The 12,836-nt window shown below is 38.3% G+C and overlaps 1 protein-coding gene across 2 annotated transcripts in view; it reads right to left on the bottom strand.

Moving 5' to 3' along the window:
• Positions 1-284: 284 nt before the first annotated feature.
• The window catches only part of LOC148947974 (uncharacterized), a 46,442-nt gene continuing 33,890 nt past the window's right edge, over positions 285-12,836 (bottom strand). For both annotated transcript variants that reach the window (XM_089095621.1, XM_089095620.1), the window contains exons 4-5: positions 5,120-5,311; positions 285-3,929 (exon numbers count right to left, since the gene is read on the bottom strand). In XM_089095621.1, the coding sequence (XP_088951747.1) occupies positions 3,277-3,929; positions 5,120-5,311 (845 nt within the window). In that variant the 3' untranslated portion in view covers positions 285-3,276. The remainder of the gene's footprint in view (positions 3,930-5,119; positions 5,312-12,836) is intronic.

The raw sequence follows: 12,836 nt of genomic DNA, 5'->3' as shown, positions 1-12,836 counted from the left end.
TTTTATTTAATCTAAAGGCAACATTTAGTTTTTAAACATAATGGGCAAATGGGAGGGTGGGCATAGGAGGGGGATTAGTTGCCCTCCAATCACTTTCGATTATTACAAAGGGCATCAACCCTTACTATTTTCAATCGAATGAGTCTTTTTCGAAGTTCCTACGACAGCTCCTTCGATACGAAGTGCCCTGGTCTAAAAAAAAAAAAAAAAAAAAAAAAAAAAAAAAAAAAAAAAAAAAAAAAAACTGTACCCACAACGATCTTTACTATAAAAGTTGCAAGCCTTCCAATCACTTTTTACTATTAAAAAGGGACCTAGGCCTTTCGATTTCTAATCGAATGAGCCATTTTTGAGTTTCTACGACAGCACTTTCTATAAAAACCTTATATGCCCCCAGGGCATAAATTACAACCCTTACCTTAAGGGATGTGACGGGGTTGTCATCCTCAAAGACCTAAGTTCCAGAACTTTCAACTACGTTAAACAAAATGGCTATCTCAAAATTTTGATTGGATGTGTTGGGGGAAAGGGTGGGCGTGAGAGGGGCGTTAGTTGCTCTCCAATCACTTTCAACTATTAAAAAAGGCACTAGCCTTTTTAATTTCCAATCAAATGAGCTCTTTTGTAAGTTTCAACGACAACGCTTTCAATAAAATCTTATATGCCCCTAGGGCGTAACTTACAACCCTTCTCTGAGGGCTGGAGAGGTGGGGTTGAGATCCTCTAAGACCTAATTTCCAGAACTTTCTACTTTGTTAAATAAAATGGCTATCTGAAAATTTTGATTGGATGTGTTTGGGGGAATAGTGGGCGTGAGTGGGGGGTAGTTACCCTCCAGTCACTTTCGACTATTAAAAAAGGCACTAGCCCTCTCAATTTTCAATTGAATAAGTCCCTTTTAAAGTTTTTACGACAACGCTATCTATAAAAACCTTATATGCCCCCAGGGCATTTGCCCTGGGGGCTTTGCCATCCTCATATATATAATTTCCAGAACTTTCAACTACGTTGAACAAAATGGCTATATCTAAACTATGATTGAATGTTAGGGGAAATGATGGCGGTGAAAGGGCACTAGCCCTTTCAATTTCTAATCAAATGAGCCCTTTTTAAAATTTCTACAACAACTTTCTATATAAACCTTAAATGCCCCCAGGGCATAACCTACAACCTCTACAACCTCTGAGAGGGTTATCATCCTAAAAGACCTAATTTCCAGAACTTTCAACTACGTTGAACAAAATGGATAACTCAAAATTTTGATTGGATGTGTGTGGTGAAATGGTGGGCGTGAGAGGGGGGTTATTTTGAAGTTTCTAGGACAATGCTTTCTATAAAAACCTTATATGCCCCAGGGCATAACTTATAACCCTGTGGGGGAGTGTCCTCCTCAAAAACATAATTTCTATCTGGAAATCAACTACGCTGAACAAAATGACTCTGAAAATTTTTATTGGATATGTTTTGGGAAATGGTGGGCGTGGAAGGGGTGTTAGTTGCCTTCTTATCCCTTTCGACTATTAAAAAGGGCACAAGCCACTCCAATTTCCAATTGAAAGAGTCCTTTTCGAAGTTTGTACGACAACTTCTTCGACACGAAGTGCCCTGGTCTAAAGGAAAAAATAATAAACAATACACTGTGACAACATCGTTCTTATATGCCCCCAGGGCATAACTAAAAACCCTTGTCCTGAGGGTTGTTAGGGAGTGTCCTCTTCAAAAACATATCTTCTATCTGGAAATCAACTACATTGAACAAAATGGCTATCTCAAAATTTTAATTGTGTTTGGGGAAACGGAGGGGCGTGGAAGGGGTGTTAGCTGCCTTCCAATCACTTTTAACTATTAAAAAAGGCACTATCCATTAAAATTTCCAATCGAATGAGCCCTTTTCGAAATTTCTACGACAACTCCTTCGATACGAAGTGCCCTGGTATAGAAAAAAAAATAATACATTGTGCAAAATTCGTTCTTTACTTAGGCAGCTCGATTGCGCTGCCTATGAAAAATAGACTAAAAAAATATATAAGCCTCGTAGATTTTGCTTGAAATTAATATAAAGGCAAATACTAAAAGAGAAATTTCGAATCGTTGGATTAAACACATCTCTTCATATATTTGATATACTTCTTTTCCGCGGTTAAAAATAACAACTTTGACAATAGGTAAACATAATGTATTAGGATATGTCTCCTTCCTTGTGGTCTGTTAAACATTAATCTATAGGTTACCGCGGTACGGGGGCAGTCAATTCTTTGACACAATGCCAAATTGTTCATACGAAAAGGAATTTTCTCACAAACTTTATAGTCATAGGTTAACCCTGGAAGCAGTCTTTCAAGACTTTCAATAAAATTTCCATGCAAGATAACTTTCCCACGGTAATTTCACATTTATGCTGTTTTTGCCACAATTAACGTTAGCCACAATTGCGATTTCAGTGTTTATCAGAAGGATTTTTTTCCTTTATATGTTACATTACCATTAAGACGCTAACAAGCTCTTTTTTTTTTACAGCCGATGGGGTCTTAATCAGAGCAAATTGTTTGATGACCTTTTGAAGAGTCTAAAAAAGGGAATCTTTCCCCCCAAATCTCAAACTCATTGGGTTTTACTCAGAGAGAACCCTTTCACGCAATTTCAGGGTGATCTTCCAAGCTAAATTTTTCTAGCATATTTTAACAGTAAAGGGTCTTTCCCACAATGAATTATTTGATGCAATTTTAGATTATCTATTAGGGAGAATGATTACACAAATGGAGTTTCTTTCCAGTGTAAATTCTTTGATGCAATTTTAAATGGCCCTTTAGTGAATTTTCTATAACAAATATCCCACTCATGAATATTTCCCTTTAGGGAATCTTATGGTGCACTTTCAAATACTTCAGGCGATAGAAACTTTCAAATTATTCAAGCGAGAAATCATCTTCTTGCAAATACCTCACTTCTCGGGTCTTGAACCAGAGTGACTGGTCTTTCAAAGAGCCCAGCCGAGAGAATCTTTTCTAATAAATTTTACACACAGGTTTTTTTTCCCGAGAATGAACCTTTCGATGCACTTTCAAATGCATCAAACCACGAGAGAATCTCTTCTCAAAAATTTCACACTCGTGGGATTTTTCCCCAGTGTGAATTCTTTGACGAACAATCAATGAGTCAAGCCGACAGAATCTTATTCCACAAATTTCACTCTCATGGGTCTTTCCCCCAGAACGGACCCTTTGATGCCCTTTCAAATAATCCACATAAGGGAATCTCTTCTCACAAATGTCACACTCATAAGGGTTTTCCCACAGAGTGAATCTTTTGATGCACTTTCAAATTGTCAAGGCGAAAGAATTTTGCTTGACAAACTTCACACTCATGGTCTTTTATCCCAGAGTGAATCTTTTGATGCACCCTCAAAGAGTCAAGGCGAGAGAATTTTTTTTTACAAACTTCACACTCATGGTCTTTTACCCCAGAGTGAATCTTTTGATGCACTCTCAAAGAGTCAAGGCGAGAGAATTTTTTTTTACAAACTTCACATTCATGGTCTTTTTCACCAGAGTGAATCTTTTTATGCATTTTCAAACGGCACAGGCTATAGAATCTTTTCTCACATATTTCACACTCGTGAGTTTTTTTCTTAGTGTGAGTACTTCGATGCGATTTCAAACTCTGGCTTTCGGAAAATATCTTATGACAGATTTTACACTCATAAGTTTGTTTCCCGGAGTGAGATCTTTGATGGGATTTTACATTAAAACCCAGAAAAAACTTTTCTCCATCCCTTTTAAACTCATCGGGTTTTTCTAGAAGTTTGATTCTTTGATGATATTTCTTTTCCAAATTTGTCTTGATTTTACAACATTGGTCGATTCTTTCCTTATTGTATGCCTGAGCCTCTGCAGACCCATGCTTGTAATCCAAAACAGAGATCTTGACATCTGGAATAGAAAAGGCGTCATATCTTCCACAATTCAGTAGAAAGACAAAATAACCGTTAAAAAATGATAAAAAATAAAAATATTTATAAACTTTTTGCCTTTTTGAAACATTTTTTCTTTATTTAGGGGGGAGAGGTTTTCTTTATTTAGAGAGAGCTTTTGAGTGGCAATAAATAGCACTTCAAAACATCACTGCGTACCAAACCCCTGAAAGACTATATACATAAATATATATATATATATATATATATATATATATATATATATATATATATATATATATATATATATATATATATATATATATATATATATATATATATATATATATATATATATATATATATATATATATATATATATATATATATATATATATATATATATATATATATATATATATATATATATATATATATATATATATATATATATATATATATATATATATATATATATATATATATATATATATAGTTGTGAAACTAACTTACACCAAGCAATAACATAATACATACTAATATGGGTCAAGGTTTTGGATTAGAAATATCTTTTGATGATATTGATGCATTTTTGAATTCACCTCAAATCAGGGGTGAAGTTTCTTCAGAGGAATTCACTGAATTACAAGTGACTAATGTATATGAGGCCACCCTAGTTTATCCCTAGTTGGGCAAAACCAAGATGCAGTTCGCATTGAATATGAAGCAGTTAGCGGTAAAGCAATAGTTGAGGGAAATGTAGGAGATGGCAAACGGACTAAACAAAGCACAGAAGCACAGAAGACGAAAAAGAAAAAAAGTAAAATTGAAAAAGAAGACGAAAAAGAAAAACAGTAAAATGGACAAAGAAGACTGGAAAAAGTTGATTCAAAATTGTAAGGTTGCCAAAAAATTAAGTGACAAAAAAAGAAGCTGAGAAATTGATTTTGAAGACAAAATAAGCTGATCTTTTGCTGGAAAATCAACAGATGGAAAAATAACTAGAAGAGAAGCTTTTTATACATATGTCACAATTGAATCGTTTTTTCCATGTATGAATAACTCTTCGATGGCGCGATAGCACTGAGCTGGTGCTGAATGCTTTCTCACACACATCACATTTGAAAGATTTCTCTCAATACGAATTCTCCTATGATATGACATTTGGTATCTTTGTGAGATACCAAAGAGACATTTCTAATGAACTACCTGGATTTTGTTTGGGGTCTTCCTTTTCAGTGACATCATTGTTAGAAAATATATGGAAGTGACTGGCCAGCTCAGGTTCACAATCCGAATCAATTTCTTGCTTAACATATACAGTTGCAAACCTAGGAACAGACTGTTTCCTGTGTTCTTGTTTGGACGGATCATTTTCATGGATTGACGCAATAGTGACACCTAGAAATAAATCAACCCAAATTTTCATCACAAACACAAATAGTCAACAAATTTAGGCACAAACTTAAATTTAGTGAAAAAATTTAGTCACAAACACAACTTAGTCAGCACAAGTTTAACCAAAAGGTGGAAAAGGGTAAGTGGAAATCCTCCTTCTCTCCTTCAATAAACATTTAAAAAATTAAAAACTGATCACTTTTGTTTACTTTAATAAATCAAAAATTATCAAGACTTCAAGGAATAAATATCAGTATATGTAAATTGAACTGTCAATCCACATTCACTTGCTTTTTTTCAGCAAATTGCGAATTATATTCTGGTATTCAGAAGAGATGGGGACAAGGCCGTACCCAGGATTTCTTTCGGAGGTGGTTTTACTAACAAAAAATCGGGGGGGGGGGAGGGGGTTTACACAAAAAAAAATCTTAAAAAACGCATACAAAATTTTTTCATATCCATTTTTGTTATTTTTTATGAGCCAGACAAACATTTCGGAGGGGGGGGGGGTCGAATCCTCCCAACCCCCCTCTGGGTACAGCCTTTGATGGGGATGTAAATCCTATTCGTGTTATTTCTTCTCGTTTTAAGTTTGACTCCGTTATTCTATCATAATTTCAGTTCGTTTTGGGTTTCATTTATTTATTGATGATCATTCGTGGTAGTTTTATGGTTGAAAAATTATTTGACTTCATTTCTTGTCATTTTGGGTTTAACGAAACTCTTTACTTTTCTTTGAAAAATTTATTTTGTAAAAAATGGGTTTTATATTAATTTCTGTTTGTTTTTTGCTTACGTAGTTTATTCATAGAAAAAGAGAATTTTTATTTTAAACCTTTTGTTTTTTATCAATTTTTTTTTATCAAGTCTCCATTGCTTGGCTTGATATTTTTATGTTGGAAAAAATATTTCAACAATTTTTAACAACATACACCCTTTTGAAAATTTGGACGCACATAGTATTGCTTGAATTAGTTATAGATCTCCTCAAGTTGACCTGAAAAATAAAACTTAATACCATTCCCAATATACTGTGTATCTATGCTCTTTAAAAACCATGATACATTTAAACTCGTTTGATTTAGTTCAATTGTAAGAGCAGAAACTCTGAAAGTTTCAACTAAATACCCTCAGTTTTCTTGGGAGATTGCTGAGACGTCTTATTGGCAACCAGCATACAAACAGTGCGTTTTGATTTAGTTTTAAAGAAAAATTTAGTTTTTAAAAATAATAGGTAAATTGCATAACTATTGGTTATGGACCTACCCAACATCCCTAGAGACATAGTTACTAGACTGTTAGACTAAGCAGAACAAAATGGCTATCTAAAATTTTGATTGGATGTGTTTTGACAATTAATAGGCTAGGGAGGACTACTACCCCTCAAATTACTCTTGACTCTCAAAAAGAGCACTTCTTCAGAAGTTTATACGATATTGCTATATATGATAACACTGCGCTGCCTATGATATTGCTTATATGCCCTTTTGAAATTGAGCGAGCATATAATTTTTTTTGTTTAATTGAAATTCCCCTTAAACGTTCCGTTAATACCATTAGCATCATTAGTTACAGCAATCGTAGTAGTAGTATAAGTAGCATACGCATCATTTCTTCTGTTTAGTTCGGAATCCACCATAGCTTACCCTGAAAATTTGAACTTATTAATATGCGCCGTTCTTAAGACATTGCTCTGTGAGCTTTTTGACAATCTACATGCAGAAAGTTCGTTTTGATATAGTTCAACATATATCTAAATATTCCATGAAAGCTTTACCTAAATATCCTTGCCTTGTGCAGGAGCAAAAGTAGTTGTATCAGTAGAGGTATTAGTAGCAGTATGCAAGTAGCATCTTTGGTTTTCTTCAATATACCTCTCAAGATACGCTGAAAGTTTCAGCATAAACCGTTCTGAAAGCACCGTTCTTAAAGCACTGATACATCCTCTTGACATCGTGAATGCGTAGTGTTTTGATTTAGTCCAGTCTCGTTCCAATAATTCCCAAAATTTTCACCTCAATGCCCTTAGCTTTAGCAGCAGTAGTAGTAGTAGCAGTAGTAATAGTAGCTTGACAATCTGAATGCGCATGGTGTTTTGATTTGTTCAGTCCAGTTCCAATATTCGCCAAAGTTTTCACCTTAATACCCTTAGCTTTAGCAACAGAGGTAGTAGCAGTAGTAATAGTAGTAGCAGTAATAGTAGCAGCAGTATTAGTAATAGCAATACCAGTAGAAATAGCAGTACTAGGATGCAAATATTTTCCTTTTGGTTAGTTCAACATTCCCCATCACAAGTCCTTTAAGTTTCAACTTCTCATACCGAACTGTTCTAAAGATATAGCTGACACGCTCTTTTCGCAAACTGCATACAGACGTAGTGTTGTGATTCAGTTCAAATTACCCCTCAACACTCCTTGAAAATTTCACCTTCATACCCTTGGGCACAGCAATAACACTAATAGTAGCAGCAGTAGTATTTATATATTGCCTTTTGTTCAGTTGAATATCCCCCTCATGATGCCTCGGAGCTTGTATCTTGATACGGTAAGCCGTCCTAGAAATATTGCTGAAACGCAATTTTGATCTTAATATTCTTAGCCTTACAAGTAGTAACAATAGAAGTAGTAGTTGGAGTAGAAAAGTAGAAGTGGTAGTATTATTAGTAGAAGTATGCATGGAACCAGCCCTGCTGATTCCAGGTGGGAATCAAAGGTCGAGCTAAGCTTGTATACCTCCATGGCAGTGATGGTAGTTACAGGCAATGAGGCTCGATCTTCCGTCCCTGGGCAGCAGAGGAAATCCGTCAGCACACCTCAAAGCGGTGGAAGGGTGCAAACACCACAGAGCTCCACGCCGAGCGATTTGGTGGCCAACGCGCTCCGGGTGACCCGCAAGACTGGGGACCTTGCGGTCAACTCTATTCCGAAGAAACATCGATGGATCTGAGACCTAGAAGAAAAGTTGTAACGGCTACGGCGTCCTCGGCAAGCGACGCGGCCCCCGTATTGGCGCGGGTGTCGAGAAGTAAACAAGCCAACCATACTACGGCGTTCCCGGCAGGCGACGCGACTTCGAATATGGCGGCGAAGTCGAAAAATCCTTTTCATGCCATAAATCTATGAAAACCCACTACAGTCATTAAACAGGCAAAATCTAGAATAAATGTGGGATGCTGGAATGTAAGATCCTTCAACCAAGAAGCCACGTAAGTTTTTCTTGTCCATGAGATGGAGAAGTACAACATAGACATACTTTGCATATCCGAGACCAGAATTTCAGGTTCTGGCTCAATAGTTATTACAGCTCCTGAAACGCTACATCAATTCCATTTTTTCTACTCCGTTGTAGAGGATAGTTCAGGACTCCACGGAGTTGGTTTCATCATGAACCAAAGAACCAGAAATGCTCCCCTAGAATGGGAACCAGTCTCCTGTAGACTTGCCAGAATCAGACTAAAAGGAAACCCCGCCAGTGTATCGATAATTTCTACCTATTTCCCCACCCGTAACGCTGCTGATACGACCAAGGATGGTTTCTACGGTGAGCTGCACCAACTTTATTCTTCTGTTGCCGCACATGATTTCTTGATTTTTGCTGGAGACTTCAACGCAAGAGTTGGTCCGTCTGACCAAACCACGAGAATGTCCTGGGAAAATTTGGACAAGGTCACAGATGCAAGAATGGGCAAAGGTTTGTAAACTACGCCTTGATGAACCAGCTTGTTGTCAACAATACCATATTTCAGCACAAACCTAGCCACCTTTTAACTTGGCATTCAAATGACGGTGTCATTAAGGCTCAAATAGTTTTCATTCTCGTACGCCAGCGCTGGAGAAGCTCCGTACAGGACTCTCGCTCTTACAACGGCGCGGACACAGGCTCGCAGTCTGGGTCTGACCACAGGCTTGTTGCTGCATAAATTTCGCTATGTCTTGCAACTCGGAGAAAAAACAAGCCCAAGGCCGGATTCGACATTGGTAAGCTCCAAGACAAAGAAGTTCGGCAGGCCCTCAATTTGGAACTGACTAACCGATTTGACGCCCTCAGTTCTGATGAAAACCCAACCCCCGAGAAGAGATGGGAGACCTTTAAAACAGTGATGACAGAGACTGCCGATGAGATCCTAGGCCGAGGAAAAATCAAACGACAGTTCTGGATTACCGCTAAGACCCTATCAATAGTCGGTGAGCGAAGACAAAAGATGAGCGGCCCTAAAGAAGAAACAAAAGAGCTGCGCAGACAGGTAAAACGCTCTGTTCGTCTGGACCGCCACCAAATGTGGGAAGATGCTACCGTGTCATTAGAGAAAGCAGCACGCTCACATGATACCCGCAAGCTTTACCAACTCCTGAAATAACCTGTTGGTAAGAAAGCTGCTGTCTCAGAAATAGTCAAAGACAGATCAGGAAAAAACATCAGTTGTCAGAAGAAGTGCTTAGCAAGATCGAACGATCACTTTCAGATCCTCCTAAACCCATCCTCATCATCCGCTACTGATGCTTTCCCACCTGCCGTTTCTAAAAAACCCTGCAATGCCGAGCTTGAAACACCGACCAGAGCCAAAATACTAAAGGCGATAAAAACCCTGAAGAGCCACAAAGCCACAGGTGAAGAGCACTTCCACTCGGAAGTGTACAAAAAGTGCTCTAAGGTCACTGCTAAACAGGTCCATGGCGGTCTCGAAGAAGTTTAGAGGACCAATTCTTTCCCAAAAGATTGGGAGACATCAGTAATTCTCCCTTTCGATAAGAAAAGAGATAAAACTGAATGCAAAATTACCGCGGAATAAGTCTTATAGATATTGCGGTCAAAATATTCGGGATCATACTCTTGAACCGCTTCAAAGGGGCAAGGGAGGAAGAGGAAATCAAGCCGGCTTTCGGCCAGGTAGAGGCTGTACTGATAATATCTTCGTTTTTTGCCTCATTATCCAAAAGTTTTAAAAGTACAATCTACCCCTGACCTTGATGATCGTGGACTTTATTGCCGCCTTCGACTCTGTCTCTCGCCAGCAACTTTGGAAGATCCAAGAGACTGACAGAATGCCAGTGAAGTTTGTCGAACTGACGAAGGCAAACTATGACGCGTCAGTGTGCTGAGTTTGAGTCTACGGTGAAGAAACTGATGAATTCCTTGTTGATTTCAGAGTAAAACAAGGGTGTGTCCTCTCTCCGACTCTGTTCAATTATTGCGTCGATTGGGTGCTTGAAAATGCACTGTCGTCCTATCCAGGAGTTCAGATCGGACAGAATCTTTCAATGACTGACCTCGATTATGCGGATGATGTTGGCCTCCTGTCAGACCCCATAGAAGCTCAAAATATGCTTGACAACGTGGTGGCCTGGGCAGACCTGATCGGCTTAGAAGTCAGCACAGAGAAAACGAAGTTCATGGCTATTAACCACGACACAGGACCATTCACACTAACTGTCAATCAAGTTCAGCTGGAAAAAGTCAACCGTTTTACATACTTGGGCTCCCAAATATGTATTGACGGATCTTCCGACGCTGATATCCAACAGAGAATACAGAAAGCGCAGACAATCTTTGCCTCCCTTCGGAAACCCTTGTGGAATCGCCGCGAAGTCAGTGTCCGAATGAAAGTTCGAATCTACATGGCACTAGTCCGCACCGTTCTCCTTTACGGATGCGAAACATGGTCGGTAAAACGACAGCATAAGAATACACTGAAGGTGTTTGAGCATACCTGTCTGCGAAGAATTCTCAGAATACAGCTGCGTGACCGTATCTCCAACGCGGATCTACGTCGAATGTGCAATATTCAGAAAGATGTGGCGCTCACTATTAAAGAACGCCTTTTGAAATGGTTGAGCCATGTATTACGGAAGCCGCCAGAATACCTGCCTCGCCAAATACTTCTTGTCGAGCCTATTAGCTCCTGGAAGAGACGCCAAGGAGGACAGAGGAAGAACTGGTGGAGCCTGGCCAAATCAGAACTTGAACCTATTGGGGGATTCAGAAAGCTCGGATACAGATTGTCAACTCCGTGGCACGCTTTTTCAGAGCAGCTGGCAGAAGATCGCTCAACATGGTCCAAGAAGTCCTCCAAGATCATCAATGCCGGGCGAGGTGGAAACGCCCGATTCCCGCCACAAGTACAAGTAAGTAAGTAAGTATGCATGTATTGCCTGTTTCTCAATTATTCTCCCCTTTCAGCGTTCTCTGAAAATTACAACTTAATACCCAAATACATTGTTGAAATACGCCCTTTTGACAATCTGGATCCCATAGTTAGTTTCGAATTAGTTCTAATTTCCCCTATATTTTCTCTCAAATTCACACCTTCATGCACTTAGCCTTATCAGTGCTAGTAGCATAGTAGTAGTGCTAGTATCATAGTATCAGTGCTAGTATCATAGTAGTAGTAATAGGAGCAGTAATAGTGCTGCGTTAGTAGTGCTACTAGCAATAGTAGCAGCAATACTAATAGCAGTAGCAGCATGTACATGTTGCCTTTTGCTTGGCTGAACATCCACCTATTGATGCCCCGTAAGTTTCATCTTGATACAGCAAATTTTTTTTAAAATATTTCAGATACACCCTTTTTACAATCTGTATGCAAATAGCACATTTTGGTTTACTTCAACTTTCCCCTCATTATTTCCTCAGATGTTCATTTCAATATCTTCAGCCTTGGTTGTACTTGCTACAGATGCATTAGTTGCCTTTTCAATCAATTGACCATGTCCCTTATCATTCCTGAAAGTTCTAAATTAACATACTCAGTCATTCCTGAGTTATCCCCTTTTGACAATTTGGATACCCATAGTTTTATTCACTTCAAATTCCACCTCAATATTTTCTCAAATTTACACCTTCATGCACTTAACCTTATTAGTACTAGTATCATAGTAGTAGTGGTGGTAGTAGAAGTAGTAATAGGGCTGTGTTAGTAGTGCTACTAGCAATAGTAACGGCAATATTAATAGCAGTAGCAGCATGTACATGTTGCCTCTTACTCAGGAACACCCCCCTCATGATACCCAGGAAGTTTCATTTTGATACGGTAAGCCGTTCCAAAAATATTTCAGATACGTCCTTTTGAGAATCTGTATACACATAGTGCATTTGGATTTATTTCAACTTTCTCCTCATTATTTCCTTATATGTTCATTTAAATATCCTCAGCCTTGGTAGTACAAGCTACAGAAGCAGTAGTTTTAGTGGTAGTAGTAGTACTACCAGCAGTAGCGGGTAAATACTGCCTTTTTGGTAAAATGATCATGACCCTTACCATTCCTGAAAGTTCTAAATTAATATATCCAGTCAATCCTGAGTTACGCCCTTTTGGCAACCCGTATGAACGTGATTTGATTTACTTCAACACTCCCCTCAACATTCTCTGAAAGGCTCACCTAAGTTTTCTCCGTCTTTTTGGATTGCAAAGGTCAAACATTCCCAACTTTTTCAATAAAATATGCTCTTTGTAAGCAATAAGCTCTTTGTAAGCAATGGAAAAATTGCAAGATGTTTAAAGCCCTTGTCCTGAGGGCAGTGGAGGAGGGGC

Source organism: Artemia sp. Qi Xiang Cuo, chromosome 10 (assembly GCF_049724085.1).
Source record: "Artemia sp. Qi Xiang Cuo chromosome 10, ASM4972408v1, whole genome shotgun sequence".
Taxonomy (NCBI): Eukaryota; Metazoa; Arthropoda; class Branchiopoda; order Anostraca; family Artemiidae; genus Artemia; species Artemia sp. Qi Xiang Cuo.
The sequence above is the reverse complement of the archived record's forward strand: the minus strand, read 5'-3'. Positions and strand labels throughout refer to the sequence as shown.